The 19,674-nt window shown below is 39.1% G+C and overlaps 1 protein-coding gene across 5 annotated transcripts in view; it reads right to left on the reverse strand.

Moving 5' to 3' along the window:
• The window catches only part of atr (ATR checkpoint kinase), a 197,147-nt gene that overhangs the window by 31,777 nt on the left and 145,696 nt on the right, over positions 1 to 19,674 (reverse strand). For 4 of the 5 annotated variants that reach the window (XR_012988518.1, XM_076293382.1, XM_076293381.1 and 1 more), the window contains exon 41: positions 7,185 to 7,328. Coding sequence is in view for 4 of the 5 variants with exons in the window: in XM_076293382.1 (XP_076149497.1) it covers positions 7,185 to 7,328 (144 nt within the window). In the remaining variant the exon portion in view is untranslated. Of the gene's footprint in view, positions 1 to 7,184; positions 7,329 to 8,085; positions 8,216 to 19,674 lie in introns of those variants that run through there. The other variant, XM_076293384.1, reaches the window with a different exon arrangement.

Here is a 19,674-nt window from a genome sequence, read left to right on the forward strand (position 1 = left end):
TGACACGCCCCTTTTTGGGCCTGTGGCTCATGGACTAATAGTTAGGCCTATCGTTACAGTTATTGTTCTTGGTGTGAACGGCCCTAGCCGTAGTTTCTCATTCAGTACAGATTCCATGTCCTCCGACATATCATCAATGCAACGTTTAATCGTGTTATCAGAATGGGAGATTTTTTCAATTTCTTTTGCAGCGTCTGGCCCTAGCATTAGCCTACCCCAACCACTTTTTGCAAGCTGGCAATATAAGTGACTCAGCTAGTGTGGGGCTTTTTGGATTTAGCAAGCAACTTGCCAACTAAAGTCAGACACACGCATGGTAGATGGCATGCATACGTTCGCTCTGTGTGACATCCAGTGTTTTAAAATATTCAATGTCTTTGTTCTGGTGTGCCGGGTGCTTGGTCTGCACATTACCTCGCCAACAGTGAACCCATACTGGAGAGTCGCTAATGCTATTTCTCTTCGCTGATTTTGTCTGATCAGATTCGGAGATCTGTTCCTGTGGAGGTGGATGCACTCTCTTTAAAAATGTATCCATTGCGCCTACCTGCACTTATCTGCCGTCAATACAAAATAAGGAACGACATTTTTGTTGTTGACGTTACGCCCTGAATCAACAGTGAACTGTATTGTTGTTTGTGCTGCAAAGAACATTTTAAATAATGCTCCTTTCACTTCAAAGCAACTTAACATTATTGAAATGAATTTTGAAATTGATATAATGGCCAATTTCTTTTTCTATGTCATTAAATTATCAAGCCTTGGACCATTCCACGGCACCCCTGAGCATGCGTCACGGCACCTCAGGGTGCCGCAGCACCCACTTTGAAAAATCCTTATCTATGGGCTATATTTAACATTTATTTTCTATTTGGCCTGTTATGAAATCATGCATTGAACATGATGCACAGTTCAGCTTTAAGAAATGTAAATACCGTATTTTCCAGACTATAAGTCACACTTTTTCCATAGTTAAAGCCAAATAAAAACATTAGATAAAACCTTAAACTTTGTACAATAACACAAACAGATACATTCATCTACAAAAAATAGAGTTCATCATGTATAAAATTCAGTAATCAATGCAAATACTGTTCACAGTCCATATTAGAGGAAAGGTCTAACGTCAAAATCTTAATTGAGCCCCCTTGGGGCCAAAGTTCCCAGGTGGTCGATCCAGAAGGCCTCTCTTTTTAGAAGCAGGTTGTCTGTGTATTCTTCTCTGCGGTGTTGTTTAACTTGTTCTATCCCTATAAATCTCAGGGTTGAGAGTGGGTGTCCTGATTGGTGAACCGCCAGAGGACATTCATTCAATTTCATTGTTGTTTCTGATATTACTTCAATGTTTACTTATTCTTATCTTCAGGGCCCGGCGTGTTTTATCTACATAGGCTTTCCCACAGGTACATTTGATCAAGTAAACCACATTGGTAGTGCTGCATGTGATTTTACTTTTAACATGTAAGTTCTTTCCTGTTGTAGGGTGGGTGAATGAGTGACATTTGTATGTGAAATTGTCTTGTGCACAACGTCCCGTCTGGAATGTTACTTAGAAAATGTTGTGGTGTTGGTGGATAGTCCACCTTGTTCCTCAAATGGAGAACACATCCATGTGCTCTCGTGTTATAGGCTGCTTCTGGCTGACTTATTTTAATTCATGCATGAACTAATTCATGATTTATGTTTTACTTGATTCCTTATTAGGGATGGGCATAATTAATCGACGATTGATAGTTGATCATTAAGAATTTCGTCGATCACGTTAATTTGTTGTCGATTAAACTAATGCAGGTTGCGTTACATAGTGTGTCTTGAAGCAATGAAATTAATTTCATTGTGTGGCAGCAATTAAACATTATAGGCTACCACCCGGGGACAATATTTGACGCTATAGCCTAGGCTACTCAGTTACCTACGAGATTCCGTTTTGATTTATGAAGAGTTCACGGTGTCAAGTTCAAGTGTCGCGTGGGACCATTTTATCATTTAAAAAACGATAGCGTTAGTTCACTGCAAACACTGCGATGTAATAATTGCCTACCAGAAGGGCTATCAGTGCACGAGCAATAGAAGACATTGTTTAACTCAATGAAATAAGAGCTCTTCTTAATATTTTATATTGTTGGTTGGTTTAATACCTTGTTGTCAATGAAAAGTCGTTGTCCTACACCATGGGTCTCCAACACGTCGCTCTCAATCGCAGTCGCTTGCCGTCCCCTTCTGAGCTTGCCAGAGGCTGAAGCAGTAGCCTAGGCCTAGGCTACTTGTAGGCTACTACATTTTAACACAATTGTTGCCGCGACTGGAGGCATTCCAGCCTACGAATTTAATATAGTAGGCCTAAGTCATGCAATTCAAACACAATTTAGGCTACTTGGCTACGCAATAAGATTTCCATTACAGCACAGCGCACGTTTTGAATGAATGAAAGCGCCTGCCTTGCTCTCGCAATAAACAACGGGTGAAAATCCGACTCTTAATAGTAATAGCTAATAGTGAGCCATCATACCCCCCAGATTTCAATGTTCATCAGTCCCAACATTGAGCAATATAATCAAACTGTCCAAAAGTAAATTAAATCCCAATCGGAAAATCTTCTGCATGCTTTTGATAGCGGTATGCGCTCCAAACGAAAATGTCTCACAACAAAACGCACGTAGAAATAAAGGCCTGCCGATACGCCTGCCCCAAATAAAGCCCAGTCTAAGAATTAACATGATTCTTTTTTATAATTTATTATTTTGGAACAAACAAGGGTCTCTGTTTAATCTGAACGCCAGCTCGCATTCCGCTGCTTTAGAGCACCGCAGCGCTTATATCTTCAAGTTTAGCCTAACCGAACATCCAGTTTAACTGTCACAAGTTATTCTTCTTGTGATAAAGATCTCATCGAGGAAAAACACGCTGTATTTTTGTATTTTCATTGCATTTTTAAATTTATAAAAAGTTAAATAAATAATTAATTTTAATATAGGCCTAGAAATATTAATGATTAATCGATAGTCGATCGTTAATTCTCCCGACGATCGAGAACATTTAATCGAATGCCCATCCCTATTCCTTATTAATCATCAGGAATTGACATGTGTTCACAGTCTGTCATTTGTGACCTCATACATGAACAGCGCATCACCTAAAGCATTAGGTATGGTGGGCATATCATTATGAATTATGATTTATTAAGCATGATCATGATTATTCATTTTTCTGTCAAAAATGTGGTCATCACTAGCCTGGGAAAAACCCAGACGTACTTCCGGCAAATTCGAGATTCGCTCTGAAAGTCCGTCTGGCCAAGAACCCATTCTAGCCCATTTCTAATTTTCCTAGATCTAGGCACCAATCAGAACCCTTGAGCCGGGCTTTACACGATGCCGATAGCGCACCCTGTTCAAGAAGCCGGGTTTTTAAAAAAAAAAACATCAACGATGGCTGCTGCCGCTTGCTTGAAGCTGCCATCACGTTGGTTTAAGACAGATAGTTAGAAGTTTCTTAACTGCTTCCTTATGTTGGAATATGCACCATTGTACAAACATGTATGGGGTACCTATGTGATATCTGCAACAGTGGTAGGCTACTGAAAACGGTTTGATATTCTCTTCATTTTTTAGGCCTAGAAGCTACAGTAGCTGGACACGTAGCCAACAGAAAACACATAGCACACCAATTCAAAAGTAGCCTATGCGAGCATAACTCGAATGATACACTTCAATGTTTGCCTCGAAACAATTTCGGCATAATTGCTTTGAACGTTTCAGTCTCTCGTCCCCCATTCCTGCTTTATATGTCCCGGTCAGGAAGAATGAAACAAAATGCTCGTTTGAACGTGAACGGTTTTGTTCAGAGCTGAAAATGCAATTGTGTTTGACAGAGGGCAGATGTAAATTGCTAGTGACAAAATATTAGTTTTCAGTGTGGCACGATGTCTTTGTAAATTAGCCTATGTTTAATTAAAAAGTGGTTAATTCTTCCTGCTTCTCCCTACAACGACAGTGTTGCAAATTGTGTGTTTCCGTCACTCTGTCTCTTTCGTTGCTCTGATTGGTTTTTGGCCTCTCCTATTGCGTCCAAGGCATTTTGATCGGCGTCCGTTTGGGAACGCCCTTTGGAAATGGGCTGTGAACGAACCTTCACCAGACCCACTCTCAGTTACGACTGAGAAGGGTCTGGTTTCAACCGGGCTAGGTCATCACTACTCAAATTCTGGTTTTAACACAACTTTGCAGTTCTCTAAACACATGCCATTATTCACTATTTTAGTTGATGGGCCACAGACATGATTAACCCGTGAGCAATTAACCTTAAATTCATGTAATCATGATGATCATGCTTAAGAAATAATAAATCTTAATGATGTTCCCATCGTAACTAATGCTTTAGCTGATCTGTTGTTCATGCATGAGGTCATGAATAAGAGACTCTGAACTCACATAAATTCCTGATGATTCATACGATATAAAAAGGAATTAAGTAATCCATAAATCATGAATTAATTCATGCATGAATTCATGATAATTCATGTACCCTTACCGTGAAGTGTTACCCTAGATTTTTTTTATCTTAATATAAGATTATACACTCAGGGATTAAAGTGAAAAAAAATCGTTTGACTGAACTTTTTTCAGGCCATAAGTGATACGTTGTTCATATCTACCTATAGAGATAGCACCCCTTTTACAGTCGCGACCTATTGGTTTTTAATGTACAAAAAGATGCAAACAGCAAAGTAAAGGGAGTATTCGCCTTATTCACACGGCGGCCATTGTTTAAACCAAAACGAGGCTACAGGGTACACTTACTATATAATTAATGCCACCTACAGGTGAATGCATAGAACATAACAATCCTATGGTTTGTGTACCCTGTAGCCTCGTTTTAGCCGCCAATGGCCGCCATGTGAATAAGGCGAATTGAGTGTTCTTGATTGAGATTGAGTTTTCCTGATGAACAAAAATATATTTTAGTACCATCCCTGACCATTGCTGATGAGCCATTGCTGTTCTTTTCTTCTGCAGCAATATTGTAGAAAGGCTTTAACACACTCTTATTTAATTACTTCAGGCCAAAAGGGTTTAAAGGGGAGATTTTTTTCTTGTTAATATGCAATTCAACACCAAGTAAAATCTATAAAATCAAGTTTGCAAGACTTCCCATTTCCTCATCAAAGTAACGAATCAGAACATTCTAGATATTGTTCATATTTCCATTTGTTGCCTCATCCGCATTTAATGAAAACATGGTAATTTTGAGTTTTACAGACAACTCAGTTTTCCAATGAGCAGTCTCTCAGTCTGTGTGTGCTCATGCAGGAGGTCTGCGCATTTGATAACGACAATCTGGAGATGGTGCTTTTGTCTTCAGCAACAGATTGTATAAGGTTGACAAGAGGTTGCGATATGGTGAGGGACAGGTCGTGTTGCGCTATGAAAGAACATGCGTAGCCTACTTTCTAAACGTAAAAACGGTCAGCCATAGATAAACGTAGCCTACCTCTGTCGTGGTGGCTAGTTGCACCAGGTAGGGAAGATGTCCTAAAGTGCACGAACGTTAACCTTATGGTGGTCTTCTGATTGGTGGCGTGCTAAAACGTTTTCCTATTCTATCCATAAACAATTTTCTTGCAGCGAACCGCGCAAAAGCAAACCCCTGGCACTTTAATTTCTTTACACCATGGCTTGTTAGTTCTCCCCCGTTTCCAACAGCTGCCCATCTCCATTTATTTTTTAACTTTTGACACCTGCCTTGCCTTCCTTTAGCAACAACGCATCCATGACAGCTAGTGGCCTTGCCAAATAGACGCACACAAATCATGACGCTAATATGCGAGGTTCTGGTAGGCCTACTGGTTATGGTTTTGTGCTATAAATTAATAATATTTTATAGCAAAGTTTTAAGTTGACTATTTTAATTGTATGGTTATTTTTTGTCAACATACACTCACAACCTACTGTTGTTAAAAGTGAAGCCTAAGCAAAATAGGCTACAAGGCTGTCTGTGCGTCACAAACAGACTGACCCCCTTACTCAACAGTTCGCGATGATGACAGTGATATTATTATTTTTTTTATGCTAACACGCTCAGTCAAAACCTTGCGTCGCAAATTGTGAAAAACATTGTTGTACATGTCATAACAGATGGGATAATAAATTGCATAGGCTACGGTTTATATTGCGTCGCTTTACACATAATGTTAGTTGCATTGATTAAAAACTGTAACAATAATAGTAGCCTACATCGGGTGGCATAGCAGGCTATCTGTTCAAGTCATAGATGACACCCAAAATGAATGACCTCCCCTGACAAGAGTTCGCGATAGTAAGAAATTGTCTACATTGATGCACGGCCTACAGCCTACGCTTCTTCTCCGAATAGCACATAGAGCTCACAATATCATATCCAAAAAAGTTAAACGGATTGGCCAACCTCATCAGCTGTCTCTAATGTGTCACTATAATCCAACTTTTATAGTCCTCCATACATGTTTTTTTTTTTAAGCAAACGTCCGAGACAAGTGTGTAGCTACAACATAAACAAAGCGAAACTCATGGCTGACGTAGGCTATCTTCTTGAGCGGTCACTGATTGAGACACAGAAAGTTCTCAAGAACACATATTAGGTCTTTACCATCACACACATTAATTCATCTGACCTAATATTTGTAGTTGCCTTAAAAAAGGAAAAGCAAAGGTGATAGTCCCCCCACCTCCTATTTTTTTCTCATCGGATCTGCATCGATCTCAAATATGACATTTCTAAAATCAAATTGACGGAAATCCGTCCTACGACGGAGAACTTTAATCCTTGTACACTTGGTTAGATATTGCTTTTTGCAGTGCAACACATTAAAAACTTTTCACAATTCAATTTCAATCATTGCTGTTTATGTTCAATGACATGTAAATGGATCAACGGCCCCGGCCGTGGCGCGAATGGCTGGGGCACCTGCACCGTACGCCGGTGACCCGGGTTCGATTCCCGCCCCGTGGTCCTTTCCGGATCCTACCCCGACTCTCTCTCCCACTCGCTTCCTGTCATTCTCCACTGTCCTGTCTCATTAAAGGCATAAAAAGGCCAAAAAAATACTTTAAAAAAAAAAAAAGAAAAAAAAGAAAATGGATCAACCAAAAAATAATATGGCAAAAACATGTATGTAAATCCTACCCCAAAATAAACCCTGTGTGTACCTTGTTTATAAGACAGTTGAACTCCATCAGCCTACAATCTTTTCTCAGATCATCCTTTGGTTTGCACATCATGGTGTAAGATTTTCCATCTGAACCCTTTAGACAGATCTTTTTAGGCTTCTGCAGTGAGGCCAATATCTCCACCTAAAAAGAAGACATGCATTTTTATATACATGCCTACATACATTATATGATGCCTGGGTCTAATTGATTGGTGCAGTAACATAGAACCTATTTCAATGCAATCAATGTAAAGCGTGCTACAAATGTACATACTGTATGCCAGGAAACAGATTTACAGAGTGATAATATATTTTAACTACAAATGCAATTCCAAGGAATTACCAATGCATAAAAATGCAAAGATTGTGATGTAAAATATCATGTATAGTTAAAACAGATAATGCAGAGATGGTTACTAAGGTGTTGCTAGGATAGACATGGTGGTTATATAGTTTAATGAAAGTTGATAGTGTAAAAGTAGACAGTTTAAAAGTTGAATGTGAATAGTTTAATGGATGTTGATAAGCAGATAATTCAATGGATGTTGAAAGACAGATAGTTCTAAGTTGTTGATATAGAGATAGGCTGTATCTGAATACCCATACTAGTGTACTATATAGTAGGTGAGACGCAGTACTGTACGTCAGTCGTAGTACGTCAGACATAGTACATAGTACGTACCCAGATGGCCCACTACCTCCACAGTATACAACAGTAGCTCACTAAGCTATCCCACAATTCAACGGGAGCCCGATAACCATAGCAGGGCTCCAGAGTGCGACCAATTTGGTCGCATATGCAACCTAATTTTTCGAAAGTGCGACTAAAAAAAATCGGAGGTCGCACCGGTGCGACCAGCTATTCGAGAGAGGAAAAAGTGTCCGCATTGAAACTCTACCTTTGGTTCAATAACAGACACATATTTGGCCAATATCGTGGTTTAAACAAATCACAGATAGTGAAGGGCGGGACCTCCCCTCTGATTGGCCGTGGCCCAGTGCCTGTGCGTAAATTTGAAAATGCGTGTGCTGCAGAGAGAGAGAGAGAGAGAGAGAGAGAGAGAGAGAGAGAGAGAGAGAGAGAGAAAGAAAGAGAGAGAGAGGTCAGAGGTCAGATAAACAGAGTGGATGTAGTTGCATTACAGTGTGGTCACATAGGCCGAGATAAATGTCCCCTCTCCCCACTGCCTTTCAGCGGCTGGCAGCAGCAAACCGATCAGATGAGCCCGAGATGATCAAGTTTATCGTTGCCTACGATAGGCCTAGTGAAACTTCCCTTCACCAAGTTCAGTCCGAAATAATTATTCACCAGAAAAATAGTTTGAACGTAAACCCGACGTACAGGAATGCCACTTGCGCCAAATTTATAGGAGTCATTGCAGATGAAAAGACGTCTTAAAATTGCGAACAATGCATACAACGACCGAACGACAGAGATACAGATATCGCCGAAAAGGAGTGCGTCATTGACCGCAGTTACATGCAGGGAGTAACCCGGTTTTCAACAGCAATATTCGTTTTGCGCGCGAGTTGTGTAAACTCATTCTGATGGCATCAATCAATTTAATCCGGTATTTGCCGCAAACCGAATATCGCTGCTACATTTAAAGCCCGAATATTCCCTGCATGTATACAGTGGTCATTGTGTACGGTCAATTGAATGGACACATTTAGATCGAGCATGGCAAGTCATTGCAATAGCCTATAATAATAGGCCTACCATTTCGTTACTGCATTAACCATGTTCTTATTGAAAATTTAAAAATACTAAAATGAAAAAGTAAATTGCATTGTGGGGCTGTCAAATGATTATTGCAATCATCATTGCAAAATCACATAAAAATCCCCCAGGCTACTTGGAACATCTCTTTAAATTGTGCTCAAATACATATGGAAGATGCTAGCATGGCGAGCTGGTTTAGCCAAGGCCTAAAGATCATGAAGGATAGTATCAGTGTTGGGAGTAATGCGTTACAAAGTAACGCGTTACTGTAATTCCACTACTTTTAGTGGTAACGAGCATGTAACGAAGTATTTTTGTAAATCCAGTAACGCAATTACAATTACTAAAATTTCAAAGAGTTCGTTACTTGCGTTACTCTGTTGATCTTGAATGAACAACTGCAGACAAGATGCACATTTGTTGCTTTGTCTCCCGACCTTAGCTGTGTTTCCAGCGATTGTGTTTCATGTTTAGATTGCAGATGCATTCTTTACAGTTAATAGGAGCCTCCTCACATTCCTCCTTATTTCGGATTTATGCTAAAACACACAAGAGTGCATTACGCTACAATTTAAATGGGCATCTTAAAAGCCTTTTCCCTTTCGTTTCCATCTTGTAACGACATTGTACAGTAAAAGCGCATTGTTGTTTATCTCCGCTCTTTTTCGCCTATTGCACAAAAGCCTCGTTATATCAATTTCTCATTCTTACAACATAGCCACGCCACAACACAAATAGGCTACGGTAGCCTAGTATATATAGCCTTGGCACAAGCAAGCACACGTTTAACTCGAGAGGAAAATGCAGATTTCACTTACCAGATAAAGAAACCTCCAAATAGCCTACCGTACGTAACAGCGACTTGAGTTATTTGCACAGTAGGCTATGTTTACATCGGAATTGACGTCCATGGTGTTATGGATTCATTTGTCTGCGACGGAACATGCAACTTCTCTCTGTAACACCTTATCAGATGAAGAGAAACCTTCTGCATAGTGCGCGACAATCCCAAACTCTCGGATGCATTAAAACTTATTTCGGTAGGTCAGCACTTGTGCAGCGCAGGCTTTTCCCAAACTGGTGGTGCTTAAAATGGTATAAAATACAACTGTGTTCAAAGCAGGATGACGATAACCTAAGGTAATGTGTGTGTGAGCAGACAATAACTGCTTTGAAAATAGGCCATTTAACATTGTTTCACATTACATCCCATTGAACGAATTCCATGTAGCCTACAGAAGGATTGCAATAATAATGATAATAATAACTTATTACTATATTGCAGAATTCAGTGTCAGTGCACCACCATGCATACTAGTAGAAGGCAAGCAGTAGGCAGTGTACTGTACATATCTATCAAACCAGATGGTGAGGGTGGCGCAAAACAAGGTCAGGGAGGCCATGCATTGTAGAATGTTTTGTGGTCGGAAAAAGTTTGAGAACTAATGCACAAGGCTATTGATTTGAAGGGCCGTTGAAACTACAATAAATAGGTCCAAAAATTAGGTTTATTGTGTGTGTGACTGTTCAGTACTGTTCATATTGACATTTTAAAAGCAGACTTAAAAGTAACTCAAAAGTTACTTTCTCTAGTAACTAATTACTTTTGATATACAGTAATTGGTAACGTAATTTAATAACTTTTGAAAGAAGTAACTAGTAACTGTAACTAATTACTAATTTTCAGTAACTTGCCCAACACTGGATAGTATGTAAAACATTGAGCCATGAGATGTGCAGTTTGAAGCCCTTAAAAGACGTGCACTGTTAATTGACTCACTGTTATTTTTATTTAATACATCTTGAGATGTTTTAAGTTTAAATTTCAGCTCAGTGAAGCACTTAAAGCACCAACACTTCATTAAGTTACTTTTCTTGTAGAATTGTAAATCATAAGTCATAGGACAACCTATATAAGACAGTAATTAAGGAAAAAAAGTGAACCTGCTGCGGTGTTAAATGCGATGTGGTTGAAAATTTGGGTGCACCTAACTTTTGTGCTGGTGCACCTAAGAAAAAAAGTTAGGCGCACCAGTGCAACCAGTGCAAAAAGTTAGTCTGGAGCCCTGCATAGAAGACTACAAGTCAACCCCAGAAAACTCAAATCAAACATGGCGGAGGTTACCACAACCCATAGATATATACACTAGATGTCGCCTTGACTACTGCTGTTCATTGGAACGAATGCGTCAATCGAGACGCCATCTTGCTTCAGTGATCCACTCCTCTATAATGCATTAGCGTCAATCTGGGCAAAGATCTAGCGAAAATAAAATCACCATAAATCGTCAAAATCTCAAGCAATTATCTAGTTTTTTGGGTTGTTCCAACTGACAGGCATGTATTTATGGTTGAGTCTAGAGAAAACTAAGCTTAAGATGATAATAAAGATACATTTTACCCGTCTAGCCCCATAGACTCCCATTCATTGTACACTAGCTAGCGGCAGCCCCTAGAGGAACAATGAGTAAACTGCAACCAGGTTCGATACAATGAAAGTAAACAGGCTCTTCGTAGACAGGCTCTGGTTGAGGCCACATACCCCTCGTCTCGTTTACTCATGTAAGTTGTAATCTCACCAGAAGTTGCTGTAGATCTGTAGAACATTTACCTCTGCTACTACATAGGCTACGCCAGTCGTTACTTTTATAATCATGGGTCAGTGCCATGGGCAAACGAGATGTAGCTGAATTCATAAATGACAAAGCCATGAGAAAGGTGGTTTTCTTACGTTTCAACAACAAAGAAGCCGATCTGCCATCATTGTGAGAAGTTCCCAAATTTGTCGCTAATCGCTAAAAAGGTTTTCTATCGCTGGGGATGGCCAAACGTCGCTAAATAGGTAACGCTGACAATACAGGAGAACTAGTTTAGCGCTTCAGATCCCTGTACCAAGATGGCGGCGGTGTTGACGCATGCTGAGAAGCAGAAGGCGACATCTAGTGTATATATCTATGACCACAACCATAGACATAATATACTATAGACGCTGCATCGACCGCTACTCCCTACTAGTGCTGACGAGACGTGGAGCCGCCATCTTGGATCGGTCATCCACTCCACTCAGTGTAATCTGTTTGGCAGGTGCAATGAGCTGTCAGCGCATTAAATTATTCATACCTCATGAATACCTAACAGATTTTCACACGTTTTTTTTTGCTGCAAAGGTCATACATGTAGCTGTGATACAGGCCACATTGTTCGAAAATACAAAATACAACCAATAGTACGGTAATGTTAAATCTGACTTGTGAAAAGTAAATCCCCCGAGTATGGTCCGCCGATTTGAGCAGGAACATGCTGCACAGTGCTGTCATCTTGTGTTTTCTGCTGCAACGCAACGAGGAGTATGACCGGTCCAAGATGGTGGCCGCATTTCTTGTTTCCAGCAGCCAATGCAGCGTCTATGTTATGTCTATGACCACAACTACAGGAGCTGGCTGCCCAGTGTATAAATATAAGTATCAAGAACATTTTGAATTTCAGCAGCTGCAAAATATGTTATGGAAGTAGGGAAAGTTGTATTATGGTCTTGTAATAGTAGGAGCCGGAATTTATTCATTTCATGTCGTAAGCAGCGGTAAACGTAAGCTTGTTGGCTGGTACTATGCAACAAAATCATCTGCTTTGGTTTGCCTTTTAATTAAAGTTATTTTTGTAACTAGACTGCATTTCCGGCGGGAACTGCGAAAGTGTGCTTGCCCTGGTCCGCTCACCAACGTGAGCAGACAGTGACATACGCTATGCTGAACCTGGCTTGATCCAAGCATTCTAACAGTGCCTTTCAGTGTTGGAGCAGTGGCAATACCTCCAAAGCTCTATTCAACTATTGCCTTGCGGGGTGAATGCGGTTCGTTGGCTTTTACCTGTGGCCTGCCTTCGAATTTAGCTTCTATGACTAAAATCAAATCAATAAAATAAAACAACAGCAGTGATTGGCTGCAAAAATAAATAATGTCACGCGTCTTGCACCTCTCAAACTGGGCTATCAGGTAACCTAGAGAAAATTTTGAAATTATGAAATATGACTAAGGCATTAAAATGCTGCTTGTTTGTCAGGATACTTTTTCACTGATTTATTTTAAAAATATGAGCTATGAGTGTGAATGTTATATATTCCATCCCCTAATTCTGTTTTACTGGTTTATTTGACAAATAATCTATATGGATTTGCTCTATAAAGACCTTATGTCTGTTTGGGATTGTTTTGAGAGCCTATTGATGTATCTCAGAATAAAGGAATGTCCACAACATTAGTGATGGGTTTTTTTTTGTGTGTGTGAATGTATTTTACTTAACTCATTGAATGTAGCTGGATACTCATGAACGCATGTCTCTAATAGCCACAATAGGAGTAATTTTAGCAACACCGTATTTTGTGTGGCCCATAACGACCCAGTGGATCATGAAAATGTGCCAAAATTCACATTCCTTGCTTGTTGTTGATACATTAATCCCATTCAGATTGCCACTTATCTGAGATATAAGAGTTCAGTATTGGTTTGAGGTCTGGGGCAGGGATTTGAGATTCTGTGACTTCTTCATTGAGGGCTTGCTTAGCAGCACTGTCCGCTTTCTCATTTCCCCTCAGACCAACATGGCCTGGGACCCAGCAAAAAACTACACTCAAGTTCTGGTTCTTTAGACGTTCTAGTTGATCAAGCTCAGCTTTGGTTGTACTTTTTGCATGACATTAAAGCCTACTGGAAAGATTTTTAATTGCAATTTAATTGAATGCAATTTACTTTTACGATTAAATAAAATTAATTTATCCCTCTCACCCATAGTTTTCTATTTATTTACAAATGTACATAGGCCTACTGTAATTACATTTATACAGTTATTCTACTGATCTTTATACTATTCATCCTGCACATAAACTTATTCTTACTACTCTTATAATGTTGTTTCTGCACTACAATGACACTGTTTCCACACTGCACATAGCTGTATGTTATGTACATATGTGTTATATATTTGTCATATTGAATATCTATATTTATTCTGTTTTATTATATTCTGTTAATACACTGCATATATCTATATTATTATTTATACTATTATAATGTTACTACTACATACATTATTCTACTTATTGTATGAGATAACTGCTAATACACTGCACATATTTATATTTAATTCATATTACTCTAAACCACCTTCTGTAAATCAACTGTATACTACTGTCTACATTGCACTATATTTTTTGACCTGTCTCTATATTTCATCACCTTTCTATACTTTGCATCACATTGTATGCATACTGTAGCTACATGAATCACAGCTAAGATCCTTGGTTGCTATGAAGGCCAGTCGTTCTAAATGGATGGTTGCTATGGCCAAAGGCCAGTTATCTCTGCCGTTGTCAAGCGGGCATATCCTAACTTTATCTTATTTTAAACATCTCTATTTTACTTAGCCTACTTCCATACAGTGACTCCTATTAAGAAGTGGCCACTTCATTCGCGCTTACCGTGATTCACGCAGCAACATTATTAAATTAATCTGTCACCATATGCCTATGCCAACGTTTGCAAAGAGGAGAATCTTTTAATTTGATTCACAATGAAACGTTACATTTAATGTACATGTAAACAATGAGTAGGCTAGTTTTGGTTGTTGTTGGTGGTGTTACTGCATCCCTTAGTTATGCCTACAATGCAAAATTGTTCCCTCGTGATTGTTAGACGCATTTCAAAACATCGCGACGTGAAATGCCACCACAAGAGTCCTCGCTTAAGCTGTCACAGACTCAGGCGCTACTTTTAGGGCTAAAATGCTTCCTGAATTACTCTTAGTAAAAGGAGTCCTAAAGTTACGAGTGACGAAGTTACGAGTACAAGCATCTCATATCAAATGACCATGGCATTACGCTAAGCAACATAAATCTCATAACGTTACAGCAACATCTCCTCCCTATGACCTAGCTAGCTAGCTTCTAGCCACACAATAAATGAATGATGTTAAAATCTCCGCTTAGCATTCTAATAACAGAAGGGGCACATTTATGTGGACCACTATAACATGACTCATTATGTCTAACGTTAACTGTATAAAACACTTACTTTCATAAAGGAAGCACACCATCCAGCACATACACATGGAAACCGATATTTTAGGTACTTGGCCACGAACTCAAAACGTGTCTCTCTGAAGCTCTGTTCTAGAATCTTTGCTCTGAAGTCTTGGTTGCTAAGCAACATCAAATAAACGAATAGACAGTCTTCCAATATTAAATGTGTACGTGTGATTACGAATGGATGTGTGTGGTTTGCAATTATAATAAACAAGAAATAACATTTCCAATAATTTCCCATGATAAATTACATAATATTTGCACCTTCCTTACTTGTGAAGCTCACACGTATTCAGTGAAATGTAATACAACGTTGCCACCTAGCGTTAGGCTATTTAACATTAAAGTGACATTGCTTGCTTATTCTTTCGTCAACTCCATGCTTTTAGGAAAACAATCTTTTTATCATAGTACCCTCTTCAATGAGCGATTACCAGCTCGTTTTTGTAACAGAGATAGCTGTTTATTGTCCCTAGGTTTACAGAAACACCTATTCATATTAATACGTAGCCTATGGAGTGCTGCCGACCACTGTTCATTACGGCCCAGAATGCCTTGCATGTCTTTACAACAAAACAACCCAGTAAAACCTAATTTCCCGTAAACATATGAATTTGCATACTTGTAACATTTTTAATAATACTCTCCCATCATTATATTTAACAATAATGAAACATTTTATTTGAATACCGTCAATGTGAAAACAACTCTATTATGTAAGCTATAAATAGCTAGTGTTCTCCTTGCTATTTCAGTTTGTAAGTCCATACTATCCCATGGCAGAGCAAGGATTTCATGATTGGGCAAGGTTGCCCGGAGACATTGTGGCTACCCAGAGACAGTGAGCATACTTGGAAGGCATTGTGATAGAAGGTGAATGGTGCAAAGGTGAATGGTGAGAGTTACCAAATACCTGTAGGTGGTTTGCCAAATGATGGAAACTTTTGGAATATTTCCTTTTTTTTTTTAGCTTATGCACCCTCACACTGGAGTCCCCAGTTCATATACAAAATTTGGTATCGATATGTGACAGTGTTCCTGAGATGTGGACGACTTCCTGTTTCGGAGCTTCGCCGCCGATTTCGTTTGGCTGTGACGGGCAAACGCTTTCAAAAATCAAAAATCCTTCTAGTAACTTTTGTGAGGCTTGGTCCAAGGATAATGTACATCAAGTTTCGTGGCGTTCGGACCAAATTTGTGACCTGTGAAAATTTAGTTTCGCTTTCTATTCAATCCAATATGGCGGACGAACGACACGCCCACTAGACGTCATCTTCTCGAGCAAGTTACACCGGTACTGCCCGTACGTTTTAAAGTTGGAACGGTGTCTCTGTCTCAAAGGGCCTACGCACAGGAGCTGGAAAAAAATTAGGGAGACGGGAATAATAATAATATTAATAATAAGAAAACTTAAGAAGAACAATAAGTGTGCTGCTTTGCAAGCACACTTAATAATAGTCATTAAAGACAACTTTGTGCAGCTAACGTTAGTTTCAAAGACGAATTGGAGGGAGACGATTGTAACATCACCGTAACTGTTAATCAGTAAAGCTGGCGTTATCTTGGACTTGATTAACATTGACGTTAAAGTTACTGTAACGTGAGGTGAGGTAAATTTAAGGTTGCTTCAAAAAAGTATCTAACATAACGTTATCTGTCTACCTTAGTTTTGCCAGTTCTGCGGTTTTTGTTCACTATCTACTGTAAAGATGATGGATTAGTAACTAACAAAGTATGTGTGAATACAACAAGTTAAAACGTTTTGCTATCAAAATTTTATTTAGTGTATCATTATTTTGTGTGATGTCTGCATGTTGTGTGACGTCTGCCTCACATGTAAATGTTATAACCTTATAAGCAAGCTGCTGACATGGAAAAATAATGCATGCTAAGTATACGGTCTTATATTCTGTTGCAGCTAAGGCAGACACACTGAGCTATCTAATACACAATCTTTTCAAATTGGATTTGTTGTTATACAGCGGGGGAAGTATTAAACACGTCAACATTTTTTCCAGTAAGTATACTTCCAATGAGGCTATTTGCATGAAATTTTCACCAGACAATTGTATTAACTCAGATAATCCACCCATATAAAACATTTAAATATTAAAGTCCATAAGTAGAGCTACGAGTAAAAAAGTGGAATGGCACAGGAAAAAATTATTGAACACGCTAAGAAAAAACTGTACACAAAGGCAAGGAACGAGCTGGAAGCTTAGTCGATCGTCGGGAGAATTAACGATCGACTATCGATTAATCATTAATATTTCTAGGCCTATATTAAAATTAATTATTTATTTAACTTTTTATAAATTTAAAAATGCAATGAAAATACAAAAATACAGCGTGTTTTTCCTCGATGAGATCTTTATCACAAGAAGAATAACTTGTGACAGTTAAACTGGACGTTCTGTTAGGCTAAACTTGAAGATATAAGCGCTGCGGTGCTCTAAAGCAGCGGAATGCGAGCTGGCGTTCAGATTAAACAGAGACCCTCGTTTGTTCCAAAATAATAAATTGTAAAAAAGAATCATGTTAATACTTAGACTGCGCAAAGCACAGGGCTTTATTTGGGGCAGGCGTATCCGCAGGCCTTTATTTCTACGTGCGTTTTATTGTGAGACATTTTCGTTTGGAGCGCATACCGCTATCAAAAGCATGCAGAAGATTTTCCGTTTGGGATTTAGGCTAATTTACTTTTGGACAGTTTGATTATATTGCTCAATGTTGGGACTGATGAACATTGAAATATGGGGGGTATGATGGCTCACTATTAGCCTACATTTCATGTAGTTGAAAGAGTCGGGATTTTCACCCGCTGTTTATTGCGAGAGCAAGGCAGCCGCTTTCATTCATTCAAAACGTGCGCTGTGCTGTAATGGAAATCTTATTGCGTAGCCAAGTAGCCTAAATTGCGTTTGAATTGCATGACTTAGGCCTACTATATTAAATTCATAGGCTGGAATGCCTCCAGTCGCAGCAACAATTGTGTTAAAATGTAGCCTACAAGTAGCCTAGGCCTAGGCTACTGCTCCAGCCTCTGGCAAGCTCAGAAGGGGACGGCAAGCGACTGCGCTTGAGAGCGACGTGTTGGAGACCCATGGTGTAGGACAACGACTTTTCATTGACAACAAGGTATTAAACCAATCAACAATATAAAATATTAAGAAGAGCTCTTATTTCATTGAGTTAAACAATGTCTTCTATTGCTCGTGCACTGATAGCCCTTCTGGTAGGCAATTATTACATCGCAGTGTTTGCAGTGATAAAATGGTCCCACGCGACACTTCACCGTGAACTCTTCATAAATCAAAACGGAATCTCGTAGGTAACTGAGTAGCCTAGGCTACAGCGTCAAATATTGTCCCCGGGTGGTAGCCTATAATGTTTAATTGCTGCCACACAATGAAATTCATTTCATTGCTTCAAGTCAAGACACACTATGTAACGCAACATGCATTAGTTTAATCGACAACAAAGTAACGTGATCGACGAAATTCTTAATGATCAACTATCAATCGTCGATTAATTATGCCCATCCCTACTGTATATTTCTCCTAAATTCACCAAAAGTCGGTCTTCTAACGATTCATGCACTACCGCGACCACGATATGAAACATATTATGTGTAGTACCGTTGGAAAGCTCTGTTTTTCCTGCATGACGTTGTGCAATCCAAATATGGACACTTCCTTTGTATCCGCAACCAATCGTAAAAGTTCAAAGGCGAGTCTAGGCTGAAAACAGAATCTTATTGGCTGTGTCCAAGGCTGTTTTCTCAAATTGAGTTTTCTGTCATTTTCCAATATAAACATCTCAGCCTACAGTATGTAGCTCCTATGTACACCAAACTTTCCAGTTATACACTTATATAGATAGATACAGATATTTACAGAGGGATTTGTTAATAAATCATTCCAGGCCTGATTTATGTGACATTTTAATCAAAAAATATGGCGAAAATCATTTTTTTTAAGGCTTTGGACAGTATATTTTGATTTCCTAGGTAATGAAAGCAGATATCCTGAAATCCCTCTGTAATTTTATTTTCATCTTGTGTGTAAACAAAATGAATTTTTGTGATGAAAAGAATTTTGCCCCTGGCTTTATCATATGTTCAGATCTATCTACCAAAAATATATGCACAATTGTGCATATTTAATGAGATATTGCCTAATTGGCATAATTAAACATTCAAATTTCAAAAACGTGTAATACATTTTTTTCATACTTGTGTAAGTAATTAAATGAGGAAGTTTCATGGTGATGTCTATTATTTAAAAAATGTACCCTATTCACCTGTAGTGTCTCGCCTTATGAAGGATGTTCCACATTATTAAGCATGCCACAGGTTTCAAGCAATATGGGAAAGAAAAAGGATCTCTCTGCTGCTGAAAAGCGTGAAATTGGGCACTACCTTGGACAAGGTATGAAAACATTGGATATTTCCCGAAAACGTATGCGTGATCATCGTACTGTGAAAAAATTTGTTGCCGATTCAGAGGACAGGCGGGTTAGTGCGGACAAAGGCATAATAAGGAAGGTTTCTGCCAGACAAATTCATAGGATTAACAGAGCAGCTGCTAAAATGCCATTGCAAAGCAGCAAAGAGGCATTTGTGAACCTCAAGGTGTAGGATCCTCAAGAAGTTTGCAAGTGTGCATAAACCTACTATTTGGCCACCCC

Source organism: Alosa pseudoharengus, unplaced genomic scaffold, assembly GCF_046254945.1.
Source record: "Alosa pseudoharengus isolate Yale_2024_CS ecotype anadromous, Long Island Sound unplaced genomic scaffold, YU_APseudo_1.1 YU_APseudo_1.1_scf_2, whole genome shotgun sequence".
Classification (NCBI taxonomy): domain Eukaryota; kingdom Metazoa; phylum Chordata; class Actinopteri; order Clupeiformes; family Clupeidae; genus Alosa; species Alosa pseudoharengus.